Consider the following 23,495-nt stretch of genomic DNA (forward strand, 5'->3'; position numbering starts at 1 on the left):
GGGGCATGTGACTGAGTGGGCATGGCCAATTTGACAGCAGTCATGCCCATGCCCACTCAGCCCCTCATGACCCCCCCACCTACATGGGCCCACAAGAAAAGGTAGGGAAAAGGTAGGGAATTTCCACCCCCACCCTCCTTTTGGAAGTTGCCCCTGTTTCCCCTCCTTTAGCGACTCCGGCCCTAGGCCTGCTTCCTCCCCCACCACTGCCTCTTTGTTTGGGCTGCTTACCTTCCATGGCGGCTAGTCCAGAGTCCAGAAGGCAAGCTGACCAGAGTTTTTGGCGGCCCCCAGCTAGCAGCCACTGCTGGAAAGTGGCTGGCAAAGGCCACCGAAAAGTACCAGAGGTCATGGATAACACTGTTGCCATCACCACCATGTTCTTCTCACATACACATCCCAATGGACTTGCAAGACAATGGGATGCACGTGTGCGAGGAACATGATGGCAGCGAGCATGGTGGGTGGGGCGAGCAAGTGGTGACTGGGGGACCGGTTCAGGGGCATGGCCAGCTGGCTATCACTACCAGTTCGGCAACCATGGCCAAATTTCCACCAACGGTTTGCGCGAACCAGTCCGAACTGGCTGAATATCACCTCTGGTACATACATATGTATGTATGTACGTATGTATATCTATCCATCCATCCATCCATCCATCCATCCATCCATCCATCCATCCCGAACTGTTCAGCACAGTGCTTCAGATTTAGTCTCTGAAAAGTGCTTCAGGGCATGAGCATCAAACATCAAACATTAAACCTCTCCCCAATAGAAGCCACACATTTAAGCTTTTATTTTGCATTCTCAAGAAATGGCTGCTCTGCTTTAAGGTGTTACATACTTTGAAGCACCATTTGCATCTGAAGAATTCTCCAACCTCAATATCCTATATCGAAATAAACAAATGTTTGTTAGTATTTAAATGTTTATTATCCACCTCTACATTTTAGAAGATTGTTATTTGGGAAACCAATTTCATTGGCATGTTATCAAAACTTCCTTGACACAAATATTTATTTGCAGGTCCTTGTTTCACATATTATCTTCTTGCTGTGGAAAATAATTAGGTTTCTTGCATTAATTTTACTGCTTGGAACTTAGCTTAGCACAAATAGTAAACCTTTGTTGTTTAACCTTGCTATTTTGAATTATTATGAAAAAGTTACTTGTCAATAGTAGAAGCCTGCAAATTATTGTAATGCAGAATTAATTGAGGAATTAATTACTTTGAATTTAAAGTGTAGAATTTCCATATGGCAGGAATAGAGAGTCTGTTTGCTTACTTCAGATCACTGACACATTTGAAAATCAAATCTGTCTTTTTTAGGTAAAGGATGCCTTTCAAAAATAAGATTGTGTCAGCTGTGTTTTAGTCCATGTCTTTAATGATGAAATTGTAAAATACATCATTTGTCAGAAACCCATTCCTTCTTTTAGACCCTCTCATTAGGCAGATGGAAGATCAGGAGAGGCAACTTCTTGTTGACTTTGATGACTTTTGAAGCACAAACTGAGCTGTCTATCTGTAAGAGAAGAGCAAAGAGCTTCTGTACTCTCTACTCCAGCCATATAAATCATGTTTCTAGATTTTGTCAGATTTTGGACATTCACTGTGACATTAGACAGTAATCTGGACTTAAATTTCATCTTGCTGACTCAGACAAAACATATTATTTCCAATTCTTCTGTGAAGATTCCAACCTTCCATTGGCACAACTAAGGGAAAGTCACAATTGGGATTAACAAGCAGTAATAATAAGAGTCATAAGTCAGTTTTCTGGAAATGGAATTTCATGGTTAATTTTTACCGCACAGTGAATCTAAAAGCTGCCACTAGTAATAATGGAAAAAAACTACACTTTCAGCACTGGGCAGTTTATCAAATTGAAGTAAGTAGCAATATCACTAATTCAAATTTCTTCTCATCTAAAAGCGACTTTGTGTGAAAAAAACCCCATGATCCTATTGATGAATTAAGGAAGTAGTGAGGCTCAGTGAACATTTTCAAGCCTCTATATTAGAAACTAGTGAAGATGCAATAAGCATTTTAGTGTCTTTGTACATACCAAGATTGCAATCCTATCATACTCAAAACATTGGCATGTATTTATCATACTGGTACACTCCTGATGCACCAGAATAAGAATATTATAGAGAATATTAAACAAAAAAGAAGTCAAAATCACAATGCTGGAATTACACTCCTATAAGTAAAATTTACAAAATGTGTGGCTTTTAAAAGGTTAAGGGGGAGAAAAGCATGCACAATGCATATAAATAGGTCTTATCCATTAACTTCTTGAATCCAAGTTTATCTAAAGTGTAATTGTGAGAAGAGGTGAGACTGAGACAAAATTGGTTCAATTTTTGCACTTAATGGAGAAAAAAATTGGTTAAACAGAGTGCCTTAACAACACGAATCCTAAGATGGGATTTGTTTGATGGGTTCATTGGTTTAAAGGTGCAACATAAAGCTTTCAAAGGCAGTTGTGCTCCTGTGCTTGCTTATGATGTAATCATTTTATGAGTCTAGCCTTAATCTGGTACGGCTGCTTAATAGTTTGTTCATTATATCAATAAAAGCTATGAACATGTTTCAAATTCTCCTACAACTATGACCACTAAAAAAAATCCAGTGAAATTTCACATCCTTAAAATCTGTTGAGATTGCTGGAACTTTCTTTAAAGGCCAAAACTTATCCCATTATATGAACATGACTATGAAATTTTCTCTAGTTCATACATGTTTCAGAGTAGAGAACAGGACTGGGTTGCATTACTCTAGGACAGGGGTCTCCAACCTTGGCCACTTTAAAACTTGTGGACTTCAACTTCCAGAATTCCTCAACAAGCAAAGCTGGCTGAGGAATTCAGGGAGTTGGAGTCAACAAGTCTTAAAGTGGCCAAGGTTGGAGACCCCTGCTCTAGGAAATACATAGTGTTCAAAAATAAGTCAGAGATAGAGAAACCTGGATGAAAAAACAGTGTAGTACAGAATTTAAGTCTTAGATGAAAGCAGTAATAATAATTCTACTGTTACAAACTAATATAAATTAGATAAATGGGATTATATCAGGGGTGAAATCCAGCAGGTTCTGACAAGTTCTGGAGGTAGCGGAAATTTTGAGTTCAGAGAACCGGCAAATACCAACTCTGGCTGGCCTCAGAGTAGGGTGGGAATGGAGATTTTGCAGTATCCTTCCCCTGCCGTGGCCACAAGCCACGCCCACAGAACCGGTAGTAAAAAAATTTGGATTTCACCACTGCATTATATCTAAGTAAATCTACAGTTGATCATGTGATCAAAATGATGTTTTAATTAATCTTTAGAGTGCCAGAGTGGTCTATGCTTTTCAGTATATTCTGAATTATTTTACTATTGTGTTTCATGCAGAAATTAAAAACATTTTATCAAAAGGTTTCAACAACTGTTTTTATGGAGCCATTTTTATTATGTGTTCAATGTCATTTTTTTTATTCTTTGTTTTTAATCTTGTGTATTTTTAATGACTCATTCCCCTTGTTTTGGTAACTTGCTCCGGATACTAATTAGTAAGAATGTTCCTGTGATTTCTCTGATTACTTAAATAGATTTTTTATTCTTTCATATTGTTTCCTTGTTTGTCTATGCTCTGAGTTCAGATACACCTTTTTATCTCTTCTAACCTGTCCCTGGAAATTTACATTAAGTTATCAAGTTTTCCCACATCTTGTTTGGTTATTTTGCCAATCTTCTGTTTTTAGCTTTTTCTATGGCTTTATTTAATAGCCAGAGTGTGCTCTTGATTTTTTTCTGGCTTTTGTTAACTCTTTTCAGTCTTCCTCTTTTACAGTCATTTTAGCTTCTTCCTACAATTCTGATCACTACGCTCAACTCTTTGAATCTGTCTCTACCTCAGTTTTATATTATTCTGGAATGGGTTTAGGTTCTAATCTAATTGGGATTGAATCTTTTTCAGTTTGATATCTTTTTCCGCCTATGATTAGTAGCTGATGGTGTGATCCATAGCCAGTAGCCAGCACTATTTTGCTATAAACATAGAGCTTTTCCATCTGTTGTTACTTAAAATGTAGTATGTTTAATTACAGTGTTGTTTATTTGGAGTTATCCAGGGCCATTTTTTACACTGTTGAAATAATCTGTAAGTAATCTGTCAGGAGTCCTGCACATTGCGGACTTTTAAAACTGTTTTCAACACAGGTTCCTCTCCAGGTTTTTCACTAAATTTGCCAATAATTATTAGGCCATCCTTCTTCCGTGTTTGATCTATGTTATTTTTCGTTGTAAACTTCCATGGAATTCATCAATCACTTCTTCAGAATCTGTCACTTAGTGTGTACACATCTATAATCATGAAATTGAATGGCTGTTCTTGAATATTGAGAGCAATTATTCTATTACTGACTTGGTTATATCCCATTACACATGCAGCGATATATTTGGGGTGCTAATGCTTACCCCATTTTTTCTGATTTGATTGGAAATTATTCACTTTCTTTTGGAATTTCTGCCCTATTCTCTGTCATTTCTATTTTAGCAATATACAGATTTCAGAATATACGGGTATTTCCATCATAAGTGATCCAATGAGCGCCAAGCTTTTTTTTTTTTTGTGGCTCTAGCTACAAGTAGACTTCTCAAACCTTTTGATCATGTCACTTCATACTGTATAACTTACTTGAAAAAGCTCTTTTGTCTTCCCCAATATCCTAATTGTTACATGGGAATCTCATATTTCAGTTGTATGACATTTTGTCTTGTTGATTTACTTCCATGAGTTTTCTTGATATACAGTATGTGAAAAAAATAGCAAATCAGAAAAATCATTCCAATCTAGTTTTATCTTAGTTCATCAAGAAAAGAGTGAGAGACTAAAGAACCTTCTTTAGCCGTGGTAGCTCAGGCTGGTAAGAAGCCTGTTATTAGAACACAGCAGCCTGCAATTACTGCAGGTTCAAGCCCGGCCCAAGGTTGGCTCAGCCTTCCATCCTTTATAAGGTAGGTAAAATGAGGACCCAGATTGTTGGGGGGGCAATAAGTTGACTTTTTAAATATACAAATAGAATGAGACTATTGCCTTATACACTGTAAGCCGCCCTGAGTCTTCGGAGAAGGGCGGGATATAAATGTAAATAAATAAATAAAAAAGCAGATTGGGCTCTTCCTAAGAGCCACCATCATTTTATTTCAAGCTGACCCAAACAACATTTTATGAATACTGTGGCAAGATCAACACAATTTAGCACGATCAAATAGTTGATCAGTTTGAAACAAGATGATGATGGACAAATATTAGGGCTCTTGAATATCTTTATAATTCACTTACAAATAGCTGAAATGACTTTCCCTTCTCTCTTGCCTTTTTAATAGGCAGAAAGCACATATTTTGGAATCTAATTTAGATGAAGCAAAGGAAGTTTATAACTGAAAAAATGTATAGCACAATGTGTAATTATAATTACCAGAATGAAAGGGGTACTGTTTGACAGATACACTGAGGATGAAACTATCAATGGCTATGAGTCCTATTGCTATTTTATTGGCACTAGTATCAGAAGTAATTATGGTATTTAATATCAGTTCCTGGGAAATACAAGTAGAAAAGTATAGGCCTCTGAATAGTATTTGCTTAATCAGTATCTTTCCCAGTTGCAATGTATTGCTGTGAAAGTTGGACCATAAGAAAGGCTGAGCGCCAAAGAATTGAGGGCTTTGAACTATGGTGCTGGAGAAGACTCCTGCGAGTCCCTTGGACTGCAAGGCAATCAAACCGGTCAGTCCTAGAGGAGATCAACCATTAACTGTTCTTTAGAAGGCCAGATCCTGAAGATGAAACTGAAATACATTGGCCACCTAATGAGAAGGAAGGACTCACTGGGGAAGAGCCTAATGCTGGGAAAGATTGAGGCAAAAGAAGAATGGGACGACAGAGAACAAGGTGGCTGGATGGAGTCACTGAAGCAGTAGGCGTGAGTTTAAATGGACTCCAGAGGATGGTAGAGGATAGGAAGGCCTGGAAGAACATTGTCCATGGGGTCGCGATGGGTCAGATACGACTTTGCAACTAACAACAACAATCGCTATCAGAATATTATTGAAAATAGGCTCTTGGTTTGATTTGCTTTGTCTTGCAATATTATGTTAAAATGAGATTGGATAAATTTCATAGAAGTGATCCTTTTGTGATCTTACATTTTCCTGTAAGATTCTATATGCTTTTATGGTTGTTCTTAATGTAGGTGAATAATTTTTATTTTAAGTTTCAGACTTAAAACTTAATGATATGAAATAAATGTCATAATTCAGTTATTGCAGAATTCAAAATAGATTAGATTTCTTTTGCCCGCAGATAGGATTTTTTAATAAAAGGAGCTAAAAGATTTTAATAGTAGAGAATATTTGTAGTTCAGGACTTCTTGGTGGTCTCTGAGCTTGTAACTGACACTGATGATGTTACCTAATTTAGGAAATGAAACATCTACAAGCAAATAACCAATCTTAAAGAGCACCAGTAATCTATATAATGACTCTTTGCTTATTCCAGGGCCTTTATTTGAATATCAGTGTTCAGCAAATAATTAAGGTCATCACACAGGGCACCTGCTAGATAGATCTCCAAAACATTTCAAATTCAGGTACTTGTACCTTTTTCTTTCATAAAACGATGGCTGCAGATTTTCACTGCTGAGACACAAACTCTTCCTCTTTTATATATATGTGTGTGATGTATGTGACATTACTGTGCGCATACTGAAGTGACAGAGATTGTACAGCAACACAGCTTTCGTGACCTGATCCTCTGTGAGACTCTGTGTATAGTTTATTCTTGATGTGCTTATTTGGTAGAAAGTTTCAGGGTAACTTATTTCTGAATAGACAAGTTTATGTAACAAGGAACTAAACCGAACAATTGTAATTTCATCTTCATAGATCTCATGTGTTCTTGAAAGCAAAAGTAAAATAACACTGGAACCAGATGATTGTTGTGATAGCTTATCTGTTAATTTGAAAATTAATTAGCTAGCAGTCATAGTATATGAAAATCAATCTTCTGTTGGACATTTTCCCCCGGACATTATCATATATTTTAATTCCTTATAGATAAATGCAAAAGTTGTAAGAAATTAATAACTTAAAAGTTTTCAGTGAGTTTTAGTTACTTTTCAGGTAACTTGATTTTAACACAGTTTAAGTCCCAGTAACTCTTTTTTGGATTTGTGTCACCATGAAGAGATAGAGTTGAAATCATAGAGTTGAATTTTTTAGTGAAATCATAGAAATAACTTCGCTAAAGAATTAAGACATTGCTGGTTGTCAAAAACTGCAAAGAATTCCCTATGGTCTTCCAAATGATCCATTACTTTTCAGCAGCTGAGATAGAAACATGTATCCATGGCACTATTCAGATGGTAGAAGACATTTAAAATACAATGGTACCATTTGAAACTCATTGAAATTGGTACTTGACACATTTTGATGTGAAATTTTTGCTCCGGTATTCAACATATGTTTAGTACTCAACACAGAAGCTAGAACTTGTCAGTGTCTAACTGACACGGACTAATGTCATGACTAATACATTCCTTATGGGAAAAAATTGTTTGGTACTTGTCATTTTTGTCACACCTTCCAGAACAAATACTGAAGTACCACTATAGAACGCTTCCTTTGCTCAGAACAGCAGTTGGATGGGAGTCATCATCACTCTTCTTGTGTCAGGTCACTTCCAGTCCTACACCTTCTATTAGTGTCTGCTCTTTTCATCCAGTGCCTGCTTGACCCTGAGTTCCCTACCCATGACTCCCATCTTGCCTTGTCTGCTTTTTGCCCTCTCCTAGGGACTACTACTACTGATTCACCAATCTACCTGCTTGACAGAGGTAATTGCCTCACTCAGAAACTAATGCCTGATGGACCCTTCCAACATGGGCCAGCTGCCAGCCTCAATCTCCCAGTGTAGGTAGGCAATCAATGTTGTCCATGTTACAAGAGTTTCCTAAATTGAGCCTTTCTACTTAGAATGGATGATAATTAGATCCTGGTACTGGGAAGATCATGGGAGGGTTGAAAATGCCATAAAGACTTTGGGGCTGTCACAGGGCTCCATATGCTTCATGGGCATATTTGTTCTATGGCAAAAGAAAGCTAGGGACCTTTAGGAGTTGGGTGAAAATTTTAGCAACTGAATTCAATATATGATAATCATTAATAAGCAATTATTCTCAAAGAAAGTACTATATATATTTTCATATTTAAATACATGAAACTATATTGTGTACAAATTGGATTTGATTCTCCTCTCGTATTCTGTATAGCAGTGGTTGTTCCAGAATCTCAAAAAGGTCACTTCTGACCCTGCTGAGTTTCAGTAACTTGAGCTTCTAGTAGAATGTTATACAAGCTTATCATGTGCTTTCCTCAAGCAGTCATCAGGACAAGTTATCCCCCAAGATGTCTTCAGTATCTTTCGTCCTATATCTTCAGTGGTACGTTACCAGAAAAAATAAATCTTCCAAATTACTTCAAGATGGGAATAAAATTGGAGATAAATCCTTATAGCTGTGCAATAGATTTGTAAATTACATAGTCATTACTGTAGAATTTTAAGGCTACATATTTAAATTATGAATTATAAATTATATTTATGTCATTGTGAGGTTTTGCCTTTGCATTTCTTCCATTCTTGTAATTTTTCTTTAATGAGCTATGGAGAAGAAGAAAGAGATACAGTTCTTTGATTTGTGCTTTCATGAGATACACATTTTGTCATTCAGAAAAGAGAAATTTTGCTTACAATAACTGTTATGGTTAACTCTAAATTCTGGATTACACTATTAAATATTGCTATTTAAAAGATTGTGGAATAACTTTTGACTCTCACCATTTAGAATAGGGGTGTCAAACTTAATTTCATTGAGGGTCGCATCAGCGTTGTACTTGACCTTGGGGGGCTGGGGTGGATATGGCCGGCGTGGGTATGACCAGCATAACATCACTCGTGTTGGGGGTGCCTGTGTTGGCTAGAGAGCTCTGCCAGAAAAAAACAGGCTCCCAAGCTCTGTTTTCACCTCCGATGGTCTCCTGCAACCCTCTGCCAGTGAAAACAGAGCTTGGGAGGGACACACAGCCCTCCCAAGTTCCATTTTCACTAGTAGAGGCACTGCGAACTGGTCCTTCGCTGTTTCCAGGGTGGCCTGATTAGAATCAACAAATATCATGACAGGTTAAGAATTGCTTGGACTTGTGTATAAATTAATTCCTTTTCAAATCCTTTCTCAAGTGTAATCTTAATTTTCTTAACTGTTTTACATTAAATCTTGGCATTAAATTCTCATTTAAGCACCCTGTGGGCTAGATTCAGCTTTCAGGCCTTGAGTTTGACACCCCTGGTTTAGAATCAGCATTTGTGACTTGCATGTGTGACTTTTTTATTCTTTTTCAACACTATTCTGTTTTCAGACAGTCAAGTCCAGCACATTTGAAATAATATTTGTTTGTCTTTATATTCTAATCATTGGGAAATTATTTTGCTCTTTTTATCATTTTTCAGATTTTATCACATTAATAGAGCAGATAGTTCCTAAAGGTTTAGTAATGGAAAAATAATATTTTCAATATGACCATTTACCCTAAACATTTGTATTTTATCCATTTGAGTGAAAACAAAGGTTATTTTGAAAAGAGAAGAACACTGAAAAGTACTTTTTAAATCAAGAGTAGTGTTAAAACTTAGTATTGCTTCAGTATTATAGGGTAAATATTCTGGTAGACATGGGATGATTTCTCAGTGGAAGTTTTTCATTTAGTGATTCTGTTCCAAATATTATATAAAGTGAAAGCAAATTATAATCTTAGGTAGGGTCAAGGTGATTTTTGGGCAGATTCAGTAATTTTTCAAGCACTGAATTATGATGGCATCTAAAAAAAAACATTATAATGAATGACTTCAATTATCCGTATAAAATGGATAAACATATATTTCAAAATATCTTGATTTCAGTGTTCTAGAGGCAGTTACGTAGGGTATCAGCTGAGAGGAGATAGCCATTGATTGAATCCTTGTGAGTTGTATGTGCATGTAACATGTGTGATATGGAACCTAGAATGATATGTAAGTGTTGTTGAACCAACTGGAACAATAAAAATAATCAGGGAACACCAGCAAAGTCATGCTTGGTTTTTTAAAAAGAGATTTGACAAAAATGCTGGCTGGAGAGTTCTGGGAGTCCTCATATCTTAAAGTTACTAAGCTGGAAAAACTTTATTCTAGACCTTGTATAACCAGTGGATATTATAACCAGAAAGTGACACACCCAGTAATACATTTCCATTTTATTTACAGGTGACATTATTGTTACCTTGTCCTTTACTATTTATAATTGATATGGCGAAGGTTGGGCTATGTTAACCTTTCCAGAGAACACAAAACTACTTTAAGTGACCAGGTTTTGTGTTTTCCCATGTTTCTGGATCACATTTTCACTATTAGAAGCCAATTAATCTTTACCTACAGCAGTGCCTATGGCCATATAGGAAGGAGCAACACTTGGACTCTGCTGAAGTTATTTTATAGGCATGTAATCAAATCAGTGTGAACTTATACAATGAGGAAACGATTCCCACCCATGTTGCTGTCAAGACATATCTATCTGCCACTAAATTTGATACAGCTGCATATTTGTATATACTTTGATAATATTTATTCAATAAATACTGTCAATCTTTCTCCAGGTAACAATGGTAGGAAAACAAAAACATCCTAAAAGTTTTCAGATACAGTTCCACAGTGCTGCACATCTAACAATGTGTAGATTACTAAAAGACCAGGCTATTTTACCGCTGGTGTTAGGAGAACAGTATTCCCCAGTGTTAAGGCCCAGGTAATGAGAAGCAAGCCAAAGATACATGTGAATAGTGTGACACAAGATCTGAACTTTTTTGTAACAAAAGGAGGGAGAAATTTAGATAGTGTTTGTAATTAATTATACTATAACCAAAGAACCCTGATTCTGTTGTAAACAACAGACAATCCACACAGGACACTTTCTTCAGCTACTCTCTGCTAGTCTGAGTCCATCATCTCACCAGTCTTTAATGTTTAAGCCAATTATTTTCTCGGTTAGGTATGGTGTAAAACAAACACAAATTCTAGGAAAATTTGCATTATAATTTCAACACATTAGCCAGGCATAGCAGTTTCTAGCAGCCTCAGGCAGCTGGATTACATTAAAAAAGCAATAATTTTAAATTACTATTATAACATTCATAATACTTTACTTGATAACAAATTCTGTGTTCTAAGTTTGCACAACTTTTTTCATTTAAGATAATCTACATATTTAACATGGAAACTTATTTTCAAATAAGGTTGACTCAGCCTTCCATCCTTTATAAGGTAGGTAAAATGAGGACCCAGATTGTTGGGGGCAATAAAAGTTGACTTTGTATATAATATACAAATGGATGAAGACTATTGCTTAACACAGTGTTAGCCGCCCTGAGTCTTCGGAGAAGGGTGGGATATAAATTCAAATAAAAAAAAAATTTCTAAGTATTTGTCTGGATATCAGGTAATCTTACAGCCGTGAATTATTTTTGCTTTGCTATATAAAATATTTATAATATCCATAAGGGAGATACAAAATATGTTTTAACGGACAAGGATTAATTGATTCCAGTGTCAAAATGTTATTAATGTTGAATATACTCATATTAGCTATTAGCTATCATGCTAATTTATATAAGCAAAATTATTTTCTATGCTGCTACTGTTAATTTTGGATGTCTAATTATAAAGTATTCTTTGAATAGTTCTTTTCTGAATTAAGAAAGATTTTTTAAAATTCTAATTTGGAAGTTTGTGATTTTTGTTTTGTGTTTTTAAGAAAAAAATATTGTTTAATATATTAGTTTTTATTTAGTTGCAGTAGAGTAATATCTATTCATGTCTACTCACATAAGTCCAGTTGGTTTTAATGACATACATTAATTTTACATAAAAGTTATAGGCTGCAAACACTTTTCCCTCTAAGCATTCTTTTATTCAGGTTAGAATGACATATTCTGCTGTCTCCTTGATTTTACTTAGCCAAGAAAAGAAAAAAAAGCCCACTTCATTTGAGATTGACAAATGGAAAGGATTGGGTTTGTCCTAAAATCTGTTGTCAGGCCCTGTTTTACATTATATACAAGAACAAAATTTTTTCATATGCTATGTTTTTTTCTAAATGTAGTTCATGAGCATTTAGATATATTTTTAGATGATTCTAAATATCGACACATTTAGATAATGAGATAAACATTTAGATACATGATTTTAGACACAGGTATTTGTAGTTTTTAAGGAAAATTCTGCATTGGATGAAAATTGTAAATGGGACCTCAAGTTGGAGGTACAAGTAAGATTAGAACGTTTGAAAAACACCAGATTGGAAAAGACTGATTTGAACCAATTGTTAATGGTTGGTGGAGACTGATTAGTGTTTATAGGATTAATATTCTATAGTCTTCTCTTGCCCGTCATATTTTTAGGGAACCCTCATAACATAGGATGTCTTGCAAGTAAGAAAGGTATCTCTTTTCTAGCCGTCTTATCTACAAAAGAATACTACAGATAATGAGATATCTTTCATGTAGAGTAGGTAAAGCTCACAATATGATTGGGAAAGGTAAATCTACTCTTTTCTTTGATGTATTGAAACACTTAAAATGTGTTGCTTCAAGACAAGCACACTAATGTATTAAGAAATATTTAGATAACAAGAATTACAGGCTAATGAATCTTTGGATTATTATTCAAACTTTTGCCACCTCACATCTCAATATCTGCATACTGATCCATATCTTCAGAGGGCTTTCATCACATTACAATATAATGTTATGTAAAGAGATTCTTTAATTGAGGTTAATTTTCAAAGACCAAAGTCAGTGTAGCAACTAAGGATGTAACTGGTTACAGTATTTCTTTTTTACTCTAAAAAGTCTTATGCATTACTGGCATAGTTCTTTGAAATAATATTGGTGCTGTTATATTGCCATAATTTGGATGGGATACTTTACAGATATACTTTTATATTTTCAAACTTCTTCTCCTTCCTTTTAACCTGCACTTTCTTCCATTAATTATGTTCCTTCAATTTAACCTTCATTCATTTTTCTCCATGCCTAAACTAACTCAGTCCATATCTTGATCATTTTTGCAAGCTATTTGATCTTCATAAACTGAGACTTCCAAATGGGTAGAAGTGCAGTTATTGTCACTTCTGAAGCTGTAGTGGCTTCCAGGGGAATTACTCCACTGGATATAAAACCTTATTTGTGAAATTGGGCCTTATGCATCATAAGGGATTTATTTATATCTCATCTTTATTATTTTTACAAATAACTCAAGTCACCCAGCTGGCTTTCATGGCTAAGGTAGGTCTTGAATTTGCAACCTCCTGCTTTCTAGCCTAATGCTTTAACCACTAGAACTGGCTCTTGCTACTTGTGTACCAGTCTCCCTGCTATACAACTATTTTCCTACTTTGCTTGTTGGATGCTGTGGCCAAATTGGCCCAGACTTGTAATTCTGAGAAACTGCAACCTGCTTGTTCTGGGGCCAGAAGTTGGAGATGGTTCAGGAGTTGTCATGTACACATCACAATATGTTAGCCTTGGATTCTCTGTGGCTATGGAAGGACCAATTTAATTGGTCTCACTCAAGTGCCTGATAGCCCTTGATGGGTTCCAGCAGAAAGTTGTGATAATACCCAACATTCTGCTTTATTGGTTGATTGAGTTTTGTTTGTTTGTTTGTTCATTCATTCATTCATTCATTCATTCATTCATTTATTCTACGATTATTATTTTTACAAATGAACATATCCAACACACCTTCTTCTTCCTATTTTCTCTGCAACAACAATGACATGAGTGACTGATTGGCAAAGTGATTCTGCTGGCTTTCATGGCTAAGGCAGGACCTGAACTCAGGGTCTCTGGCTTTCTAGCATGATGCCTTAACCACTAGGCCAAACTGATCATGGCAATTCTACTCAAAGAGTGGGTAGTAACCATAGCCAGGAGAATCTTTGCACAAATCCATTTTGTGCAGTATTTGCCCCAATTCCTAACTGGGAAAGCACTGCTCATAATCACTCATTCATTAGTCACCATTGCAATACTTTGTGTATGAGGCTGCTTGAAAAGTGTTTAGGAAGCTTTCTGTTGTTTGGCTGAGTTATAGTTAAGAGGGATAGCATAATAAATAAATAAACTTCAATCCACAAGATCAGATTCCCTCCCCCCCTTTAGATGTTTTAATTTTTTCCTCTTAGTTTTACTTGCGCACAATATATGTATTTATTCTTTAATTTTTCATTAATCATACATGAATTTATTTAATAAATTTGTTTGGCACCCATCTTGCCATGAGGTAATTCTGTCATTCATTATGTTTTGGTCCTTCCACACTTTCACCAAATTCTTCTGAGAAAGATAAAAGTATAAACTAAGTTATCAGCCTTAATTGTGCCAATGCCACCTGCAGCATGCTGTGTTGAGTAGCAGTCTGTTTTGGCTTATTTGGCCAAGATACTAAAGCCCAACAAGCTCATACTATACCTTGTGCAAACTACACTCTGTAATTTAGAGACTATCATCATTCTGCCAACTTAGAGGTTTTATTTATTTATTTATTTATTTATTTATTTATTATTCGAATTTATATACCGCCCTATTTCCCAAAAGACTCACAGGCATATAAAACATCAATATACAAATTAAAATAATCATTAAAAAACTTATTCTAATGCCCAAATTATTAAAATGGAAATATAAATATTAAAACCAATTTAAAACCCCTATAAATTTAAAATCTAAGCCAGTCCTGCACAGATGAATAAATGTGTCTTGAGCTCGCGACGGAAGGTTCGGAGGTCCGGAAGTTGACGGAGTCCTGGGGGGAGTAGTAGTAGGTTAATGTAGTATACTCACATTCAGTCATTTATTACTTTTGACCACTGTGGTTCTGTTAATTTACAGAAATTCAGAGTGAAATGCTGTGGATTCCAAACCAGGATTTAGAGTTCCCTGCATTATATTATAATAGAACTCCTTTTTCCCCATTCCATTTTTTCTTTCATTTATCTCCTGCTGCACTTGTTAAATAAATTAAAAGTGTGGGATACTCAGTTAATATTTATTTCTCTCACACCAATTTTTTTGTATTTATTCAACTATTCCCTTTCATCCACCTCCTTAGAGTTTGCTATTACCCTTCCTTCCTCAGATTTGAATCCTGTTTTTGTGACTTATTTGACAATATTTCAAAGACAGCAATGAAATCTATATCAAATGTTGTATTCTGTTATTATTTGTAGGTCTATTATTATCTTTAGGATTTTATGTCTATTGGCAGATAGAATATTTCTCCTTCTAATTACTGTTTCTTGACATTACAGTATTAAAGAACAATCCATTTCACTTCTTGCTGTCACATTCTCCCATGAGTTAACCCTAAATTATTTTTTCCCATTAGAACAAGCCTGGACATGCCCATGGCAAGACACCATTCTTGGGTTACCCCTCCCAGGTAGGTTTTCTAAAGCTTTTTCAGAGGGCTATTACATCCCATCCTTTGAGGTAATGACTATAGAAACAGCCTCCAAAAGACATATTTTGCCTTAATTTTTCCATCTCTTGAGCAAAATACTCAAGTTGTCTAGAAAGATAGATCTGAAACTACAAGAAATCTTCACTTTTAGGATGTGTTGTGGATTGTACATTGCTCTGAGTCATCGAATGAATATTCAGTTTACATCGATCCCGGGAATTTAGTTTTGTATGAATTGCAAATAAATATGTATTGATTGACATGTGTATTTTAGATATATCACTAACTAGAAATAATTCCTTTATTAATTTTCAGAGAGATAACTACAAGCATTCTGTTCAGTTTTTGTTCAATTTTGTTAGGCTTTTAACTGTATTATAGTTCTGTGGAAGAACTTGATACCACGGTTTGGTGCCTTTCGAAAGTGTCAGGGCATGAAGTTGGTGACAGCTGTGATAGTGGTTTGGCAGTAGAGTGGATTGAAATTTAAAAGATGTGAGAATTAAAACTCAGCGATCAGATCACTGATATTTAATAATTATTCCCATTTTGTGTTTTGAATTTTATTGTTTTCAGAACAAAATAAAGGGGCTGTTCATCACTTTGAATTAGTCACCAGTTTATTTTGCATTTTTGTGAGGTATTTTCATCAGTAGCTTATTTTCAAGTTATTTTAAATATTGAGAAGAAACGTGCTATTTTGGACAATAATCAAGTTAACAAGCTGATGAATGATGGGGGTATTTCCTAGCCTTATTTAGGATACTTATCAAGCAGTAAACACTATTGCTAGGTAAGAAGACTAATCAATTTGTTAGTGCCTCAATCAGTATCTTTTATTGTGCTTTGATTTCTGCCTTAACTGAGATGTTTGACAATCACAGCAATGGCAAACAGCAGGACTCTAGCCCTTCAGCTGACAATAAAAAAGTCCCACAGTGTTTGCAAGTGATTGTCTAGTAAGAACAAGAAAGATGACCAAGATAAATAATGTAGCTTTCCTCGCTCTGATATCTTCTGCATATACAATGAAATACCCCACTCAGAATCGGAGTTATTATTTTTAGTTATTATTATTCAATTTAGTTGTACACTTTTCTTTCTTGAAACAGGAGCTCACTTCATCTCAAAGACAGTAGACTGAGGGCAGCTGCTTTAATATATTACAGGAATTGCTGTGTGTATCTAAAACAATATAATTCTATTGCAGTATTTTGTTTCCAACAGCCCCTAAACTAACTTTGCCTGGATATTTCAGATAATTAAGGCTTTCCCACGTAGCTATAGCACTTGTAAGTCAAAATATTTTGACGAGTAAACAGAATGTAAGGATCCTCTAGAAAACCCATAAGGATGATATGAATATGGGCACTGTGCTTAATGGCAGATAACATACAGAAGTTTGAGTTTGATGGAGAATGGCAATAAAAAAGGTGCTTTTTATGCTCTTTTTAACTAGAAATGATGCCTAGAGAATTAGTGCAAAAAATGCCGAAGTATTATATTACCAGAAAGCTTCTTAACATAATTTGTACAGGTATTTTCAAATTTGCCTTATCCGAAAATAAAATTTCTAAAAAGTAGCTGGTAGACCGAGACTCAGAACTTTCAATGGGCTCAAATTTGATAGGATATCAAGCTCATGTCTTACTTACTATCTGACACCACCTACCAGTTGCTTCACCCCCAGGTACAATCAGGGATAATTTTTTTGCTATACATGAATAATTCACTTATGTAGCTGATCGTTATGTAGCACTGAATCCAGTGGTAGGTGGGAAGAAATTTATGTATTCTAGAAACCACTTAAATAGTTTCTGTCTTTACTAGACAAACTGATGTGTGGGTAAATCATGTTGTGTAATAATGTGCAAAAGGTTTTCAGTTACATGTGTACTCCAGCATTGTATCAGTCTTGGCTTAACAACCAAAAATGCAGTTACCACACCCAAACAAACTTTCTTGATATTCTTTTTAATGGATCATCAGAAATGTTTATTCAAGTGTCTGCCATATAGACAAATGGTTATAGGTGTCTTTATCCAAGTTATGCAACTGTGTGCCTGAAATATATCGAAAATTATTTCCAGTCATATTTTATTCATAGAGGTCCAGTGCAAGATTAGGCTAATCACTGGTCTACTGCTGTTGTTTAATTTTTAATTTTTCTTTTTTTAGATAAATCTTCAACTTGGGAGATTTTTAAAACAGCTACAATCTAGCTGGATAACAAAACATTTGCTTTATTTTATTATGAAATTTGGGGATATTTGTAGAGTAAAAGTTTTTACAAAGATCAGTTTTTCATGTGGATTGGATACTAGATGTCTATGTTGTATAATTCTTATTTGATTTTTGGAGATTTTTTTCATAATTTTGTTAATAAATTTTCTTAATGTGGAGATCTTGTAAAGAAATTGTTAGAAAAAGTGTTAAATAGGTATATATATCTATATCTATCTATTTATCTATCTATCTATCTATCCCTATCCTATCTGACACAAATAAGTCATATTGCATTTCTATAGTGAAAATAAATGCAGAAGGGAACCTAAAATATATATATATTTTAATGGATTTACAGCCTGAGAATATCATCAGGCTTTCAAGGCAGAAATCTAGCTTGCAGGTTTAGAATAAATGTATCAAAGAGAAGGAGGAAAAATTACCTGTATTAGAGTATTTCCTGTTCAACATTCTCCAACTTCTATTATTTTAAGCGTTTCTATATCACTTCTCATTTAAAAGAAAATATGGAGCAGATTTGTTTGATTTCAGTAAGTTTTGAGGTGTACAATTGTTTTTCAGGTGTTTGATTGGTTTTAAATTGGTAGCCAGGAATTGCACTACAGAAGGTACAGCCAATGCTAAAATTAAATTTGATTTGATTATTTTTTAATGATGTCCTTTCTTAGCTTTGGAGAAATGGCATAAATAGAGAATGAGAATAGGAGAAAGTTTAAAGTATCTGACAGATTGTGGCAAGCCAATGTCCTCTGCGGGGGTGAAAGAGAGAAAGTGACTGAAATTCTAAGGGCTGAAAATCATGATAGTCAATAAATACTATCTAAAATATGCTTGGCAGAGCACAAACAGGAAAAAAATAAACATTTGAGTCAGTTTTCCACAGTTACATAGCCTCAGTAATCTCCAACTACAATGCAGTATGGATTGCCAAGTGATGTTTCAGACCTGTCCATATTAATTTCGTAAAAACAGAATATTTTTATTCCTATTAAAAAGTTGTTTCTCCTCTTTAAAGTTCTATTTTATGCCTATACCTATCAAACTTCTGGAGTAATGTCAATTAACATACCTCTTCCATAGGATATCATTATCTTGAATCCAAGATGTTTCTTCAGTACTTCTTCAGTACATCATATCCAGATGTTTGGAGTAGAAACATCATATCCAGATGTTTGGAGTAGAAAGAGATTTGATTTTTGTTCTTTACATCATAAATAATTTGATTGATTTCAAATTGTTCAGTTAGTGTATGCTGTGGTTTTAACACATGTTTTGTTGCATTATGGGAAGGGAGAGAAAGAATATTGCAGCACAAGTTCTGCCCCTTTTGTACGTCCATTGCAACATTATACATATGGAAGAAGTGCAACTTATGTCACAAATGCCTCTGGTTGTTTCTATTAATTCACAACTCATGATGTTACATTTATATTATTAAGTTATATGAAATGATATATGTATAGTAATGGCAATATGTTGTTTTATTTGGAACAGTTGGATTACGTATGACATTAAGGTGTTTTTTTTTTAAATTTATATAGAATATTTATATAGAATTTCAGTGCCTAGAGCTTCTAGAAGGGAACAGGTTGTATACCATAAGTACCTTATATTTGTTTAATTTAAAATGGAGGTTCTCAATAAAAGCATATTTTCATTTGCAAATAATATCACAGTTGATAATATCTACCAGGTATTTTATTTTTAATAGCTTGCCATATGCTAAATGAACTAGGTACTTTTCATTGCGATATCAGATTGAGTCAGTCTTTCTATAAATGCAAGGTTTAGCATATCTGTGATATTCTGCTTACTAATTCGTCCTGTTTTAGTAGAGGAATGGTTGTAGTAAAGCAAGTACTAGAGATCACCTTGAGAAAACAAAACCTTATAATTAGTATGTAACTCAAGGAAATAAAAGTAACAGAAACATTGTGAGAATTGAATAAGTGAAGCTGGATTCTTGCTCTTAAGGGAATCTAAAACTGAGTCTAGATAAGTCTTGAACTTCAAAGGAAAGGCTTTTAATAAGCTGAGAGAAGTGGTATGTAGGATCCCATGGCATGAGAAGCTATACGAAAAGGAGGACAAAAGGATGGAGCTTCTAAAATTGGAGAATTTGAAAGTATGGTTGGAGGTAGGTCAAATGAGGGAAGAATATGAAGGACAGCAGAAAAAGCCAAAGGGCTTAGGGAAGATCCAAAAACAGAAGAGAAGACATATATAAAACAGAAAAAGACCCAGGTCACAGAGTAGAGAGAGGCTGCCTAGAATTGTAGAACTTGTTCAGAAGAGTGAAAAATACAACAGATGCTAAGACAGGCTTCTTTATTTATGTTCAAAATATAAAAAAAGGCAGTGGTTCTGTATAGATGGCAGAATGCTAATAGGTAAGAAATGAAAGGCAGAGATAAAGTACTTTACTGTGCACTGGCTAGCTTGATACCAGTTCTTGAATTAGATCCCAGTTCAGAACATAAGGATTTGTTTTAAAGAACTTAGAGATCAATTACTAGAAGTCAGCATAGTGTTCTCAAGAATATTGCCAGACTAACATCTCATTTTTTTAATCAGGTAGATTGTGAGAATTCTGCAGATATAATATTTTTTGCATTCAGGAAATTATTTGATGGCATACTCCCTGGCATGATAATTATTTAAGTGGGTAAAATGGATTGAATGAAGTAACAAATGTTCTGCAAGGATTAAAAGAGAGCACTAGGTAAATAGGACTTAGACTTAGGCTTTAAGCAGACTTAGTTAGTAGTAGGATGAGAAGCTACTAGGAAATCCTAAAAGCCTAGACTAAATTTAGCGTAGACTAAAGAAAAAGAAAGTACAATCAAATCATTTTGTACCATTACCAAAAACACCTGGATATGTTTGTATAATCTGAGCTAATACTGAGCTAAATTCAGGAGCGATTATACTTTCTCTTTCTGACCAATAAGCTGACTTTTTTTATTTTTTTTATTTTTCATTCTGGTTTGTATCTAATGGTATATACTGTATTTAAATATGTAAGGAGAAAGCTGGAGAGAGATTCTGCTGCAATCTTTGCTATTATAAACACTTTTTTCTGAATGTCTACATTAGTTTGTAGGGAGCATTCATTCATTCATTCATTGTATATACCCAACCATTTATCACACAATTCAGAATGGCATGCATTGTAGCAATAGCACTTAGACTTATATACTGCTTCATAGTGCTTTTACAGCCCTCTCTAAGCAGTTTTACAGAGTCAGCATATTGCCCCCAACAATCTGGGGCTTCATTTTACCCACCTCGGAAGGATGGAAGGCTGAGTCAACCTTGAGCCAGTGAGATTTGAACTGCCCAACTGCAGCTAGCACTCAGCAGAAATAGACTGCAGTACTGCACTCTAACCACTGCGCTACCTCAGCTCTATTATCATATAGAGTCATGTAAAGTCCATAAAATCTTACAACAAAAAACATAAAAAACAAACCAAACTACAAAGCACAGAAGTATAGAAAAGCTTCAGGAGGATATTGGTGAAATTGCATTTCTTTCCCTTTCTTTTATAGAATGCTCCATTGGAAATGTGCTGTTATACTGAACACATTTCTATTGTGTTGTATTTTTTTAATACAATTTTTAAAATTAGAATATTTTAATTATTTTTGATAATTTGCTTTTTTAAATTTTTCCTAGATATCTTAAGCTTCAGTAAGCTGCATCTCAAAAACATACATTATTTTAATTTAAAATTCACCTAAATGCAACTTAGTTCAAACATCAAGCAATTTCCATATATCTGTTGTCAGCACTGTTAAATGATAAGTCTGATGTTGGTTATAAATCTCTTCTTCCAGTCACAATTGATTACCAAGGCCAAGTCAATTAAAGCATCTCAGCCACGTTTAACAGTGGGATAAGAGGAATCAAAACCAGACTTTTACTGTAACATATATCTCATGAGATTATACATTCAATTTGTGATATATTTGAATAATATCAATTTAACTAAATATTGAATATATCTACTGAATGCTCCTCAGAGAGCAGCTTTTCATTTTCTTTTTCAGGGAATGTAAATCAATATAGTTTAATTTCCTTTATAAGGCTTTTGGAAGGCACTTTTTGTACCAATAAAAGTAATGTGGGTATGTATATCTTCTATCATATATAAAATGCGGTGATATATTGCACAAACTTTTACAGTCTTATTCTGCTTAGTCTTTAAAGTTCAATTATTTAGAAGATGCTAAATAATTTAATACTTTAAATTTTAATTATCTGAAGCAATTATCACTTAGTATTCTGTTCCAAACTTTTAATCACAATAGATTTCATTTCCTTTTTTAATCTAGAAAATAGTTAAAATATACTGGCTTATCAGGAAAATTCATTCTTTTCCTTTCAAAATATAATACAAATTTGTCATTTCAACTCTTCATTTTCCATTTAGGCCTTTCTGAAAACTTACATAACATTTATTCTCTATTCTTAAGATTGCTATGTAGATCTGTCATCAGTATTTGCCTATATTCAGTGCACATACACACAGGCAGAAATTCTATATTTAAATTACAAAAGTAAAGAACGTAATGTAATTTCTTATAAAGACTTTGCATTTGAACCTTCTGTTGGAGAATTGGATAAATGGGAAGTGTTTCTCTTTTCCCCATAATGTTTTTTTCCCTTTTTGTGAGAAACATGTAAAAGCAAGTGAAAAAAGAATGCATAATTTAGTCATCAGTTTGGGGCACTGCACAGAGGCACATTGCATTCCTCACCTCTGTACTATGAATATTGCCTTTCTCTGGTTGATTATGTATAATCCTGCAAGAATGAGCCACACTTCCAAACTGTAAATTGATGCTGTGTGAGAGAAAGAACACCAAATAACCGTTTCCATGTGATGCCAGTCTTTGCTGTACTGGAGCAGCCTGTATAGCACTGCATTGAAGTTCGTTGTTATTCAGAAACTGCCTGCAGGTAGTGATTGAACTGAATTCACAGAATTCCTGTTTTCAATGTTAATTGCTCCAATCCTATTTTCAGTAGAATGTATGGTTGGCTTTGTTGTTATTCTTATCATAACTCGTAGTTTTAGAGTCGAAAGCCTACTATCCAAAATAATATTTACACCCTTGTGTGCAACTTAGATTTTGCTAACTGGTATATGCAATATTATGTTCCATTTATTCTATATAAAGGTCAAAAAAACTAAATTAAATATTCTGCCATTCAAGCTTTATGCAGAGAAACTTTCTGTAAACACTACTGCTATCATCTTTAGAATATTTTCTAAAATATTGTTTCTAAAATAAAGAAACTAATTCTGTGATATTTGGACACCCATTCCAGATAAACCATTTGCAGTTGCCAGGAAAAGTAGCAATATGAGATATATTTCTATACATTATAAATCATATACTTGCACACCCATCAGGTTTTCTTCTTTAGAAATGCTTATTGGAAGATTTTTGCAAGTAGTATTGTTTGATCTAATGGTTAAGGCACCAGACTAGAAACCAGGACACTGAGTTCTAGTCCTGTCTTAGCTATTAAAGCCAGCTAGGCCAGTCACTGTCTTTCAGCTCAATCCACCTCACAGGGTTGTTGTGTTGGGGAAAATAAGAGGAAGAAAGAGTATTAGATATTTTTGCTGCTTTGAGT

At 34.6% G+C, this 23,495-nt stretch overlaps 1 protein-coding gene across 3 annotated transcripts in view; it reads left to right on the plus strand.

The window, feature by feature from the left end:
• Nucleotides 1–23,495, plus strand: part of NPAS3 (neuronal PAS domain protein 3) — an 805,304-nt gene that overhangs the window by 171,039 nt on the left and 610,770 nt on the right. For 2 of the 3 annotated variants that reach the window (XM_058162236.1, XM_058162237.1), the window contains one exon: nt 15,525–15,578. The exons of the other annotated variant lie outside the window; for it this stretch is intronic. In XM_058162236.1, coding sequence (XP_058018219.1) covers nt 15,525–15,578 — 54 coding nt within the window. The remainder of the gene's footprint in view (nt 1–15,524; nt 15,579–23,495) is intronic. 3 annotated transcript variants of the gene reach the window in all.

Source organism: Ahaetulla prasina, chromosome 1 (assembly GCF_028640845.1).
Source record: "Ahaetulla prasina isolate Xishuangbanna chromosome 1, ASM2864084v1, whole genome shotgun sequence".
Lineage (NCBI taxonomy): Eukaryota > Metazoa > Chordata > Lepidosauria > Squamata > Colubridae > Ahaetulla > Ahaetulla prasina.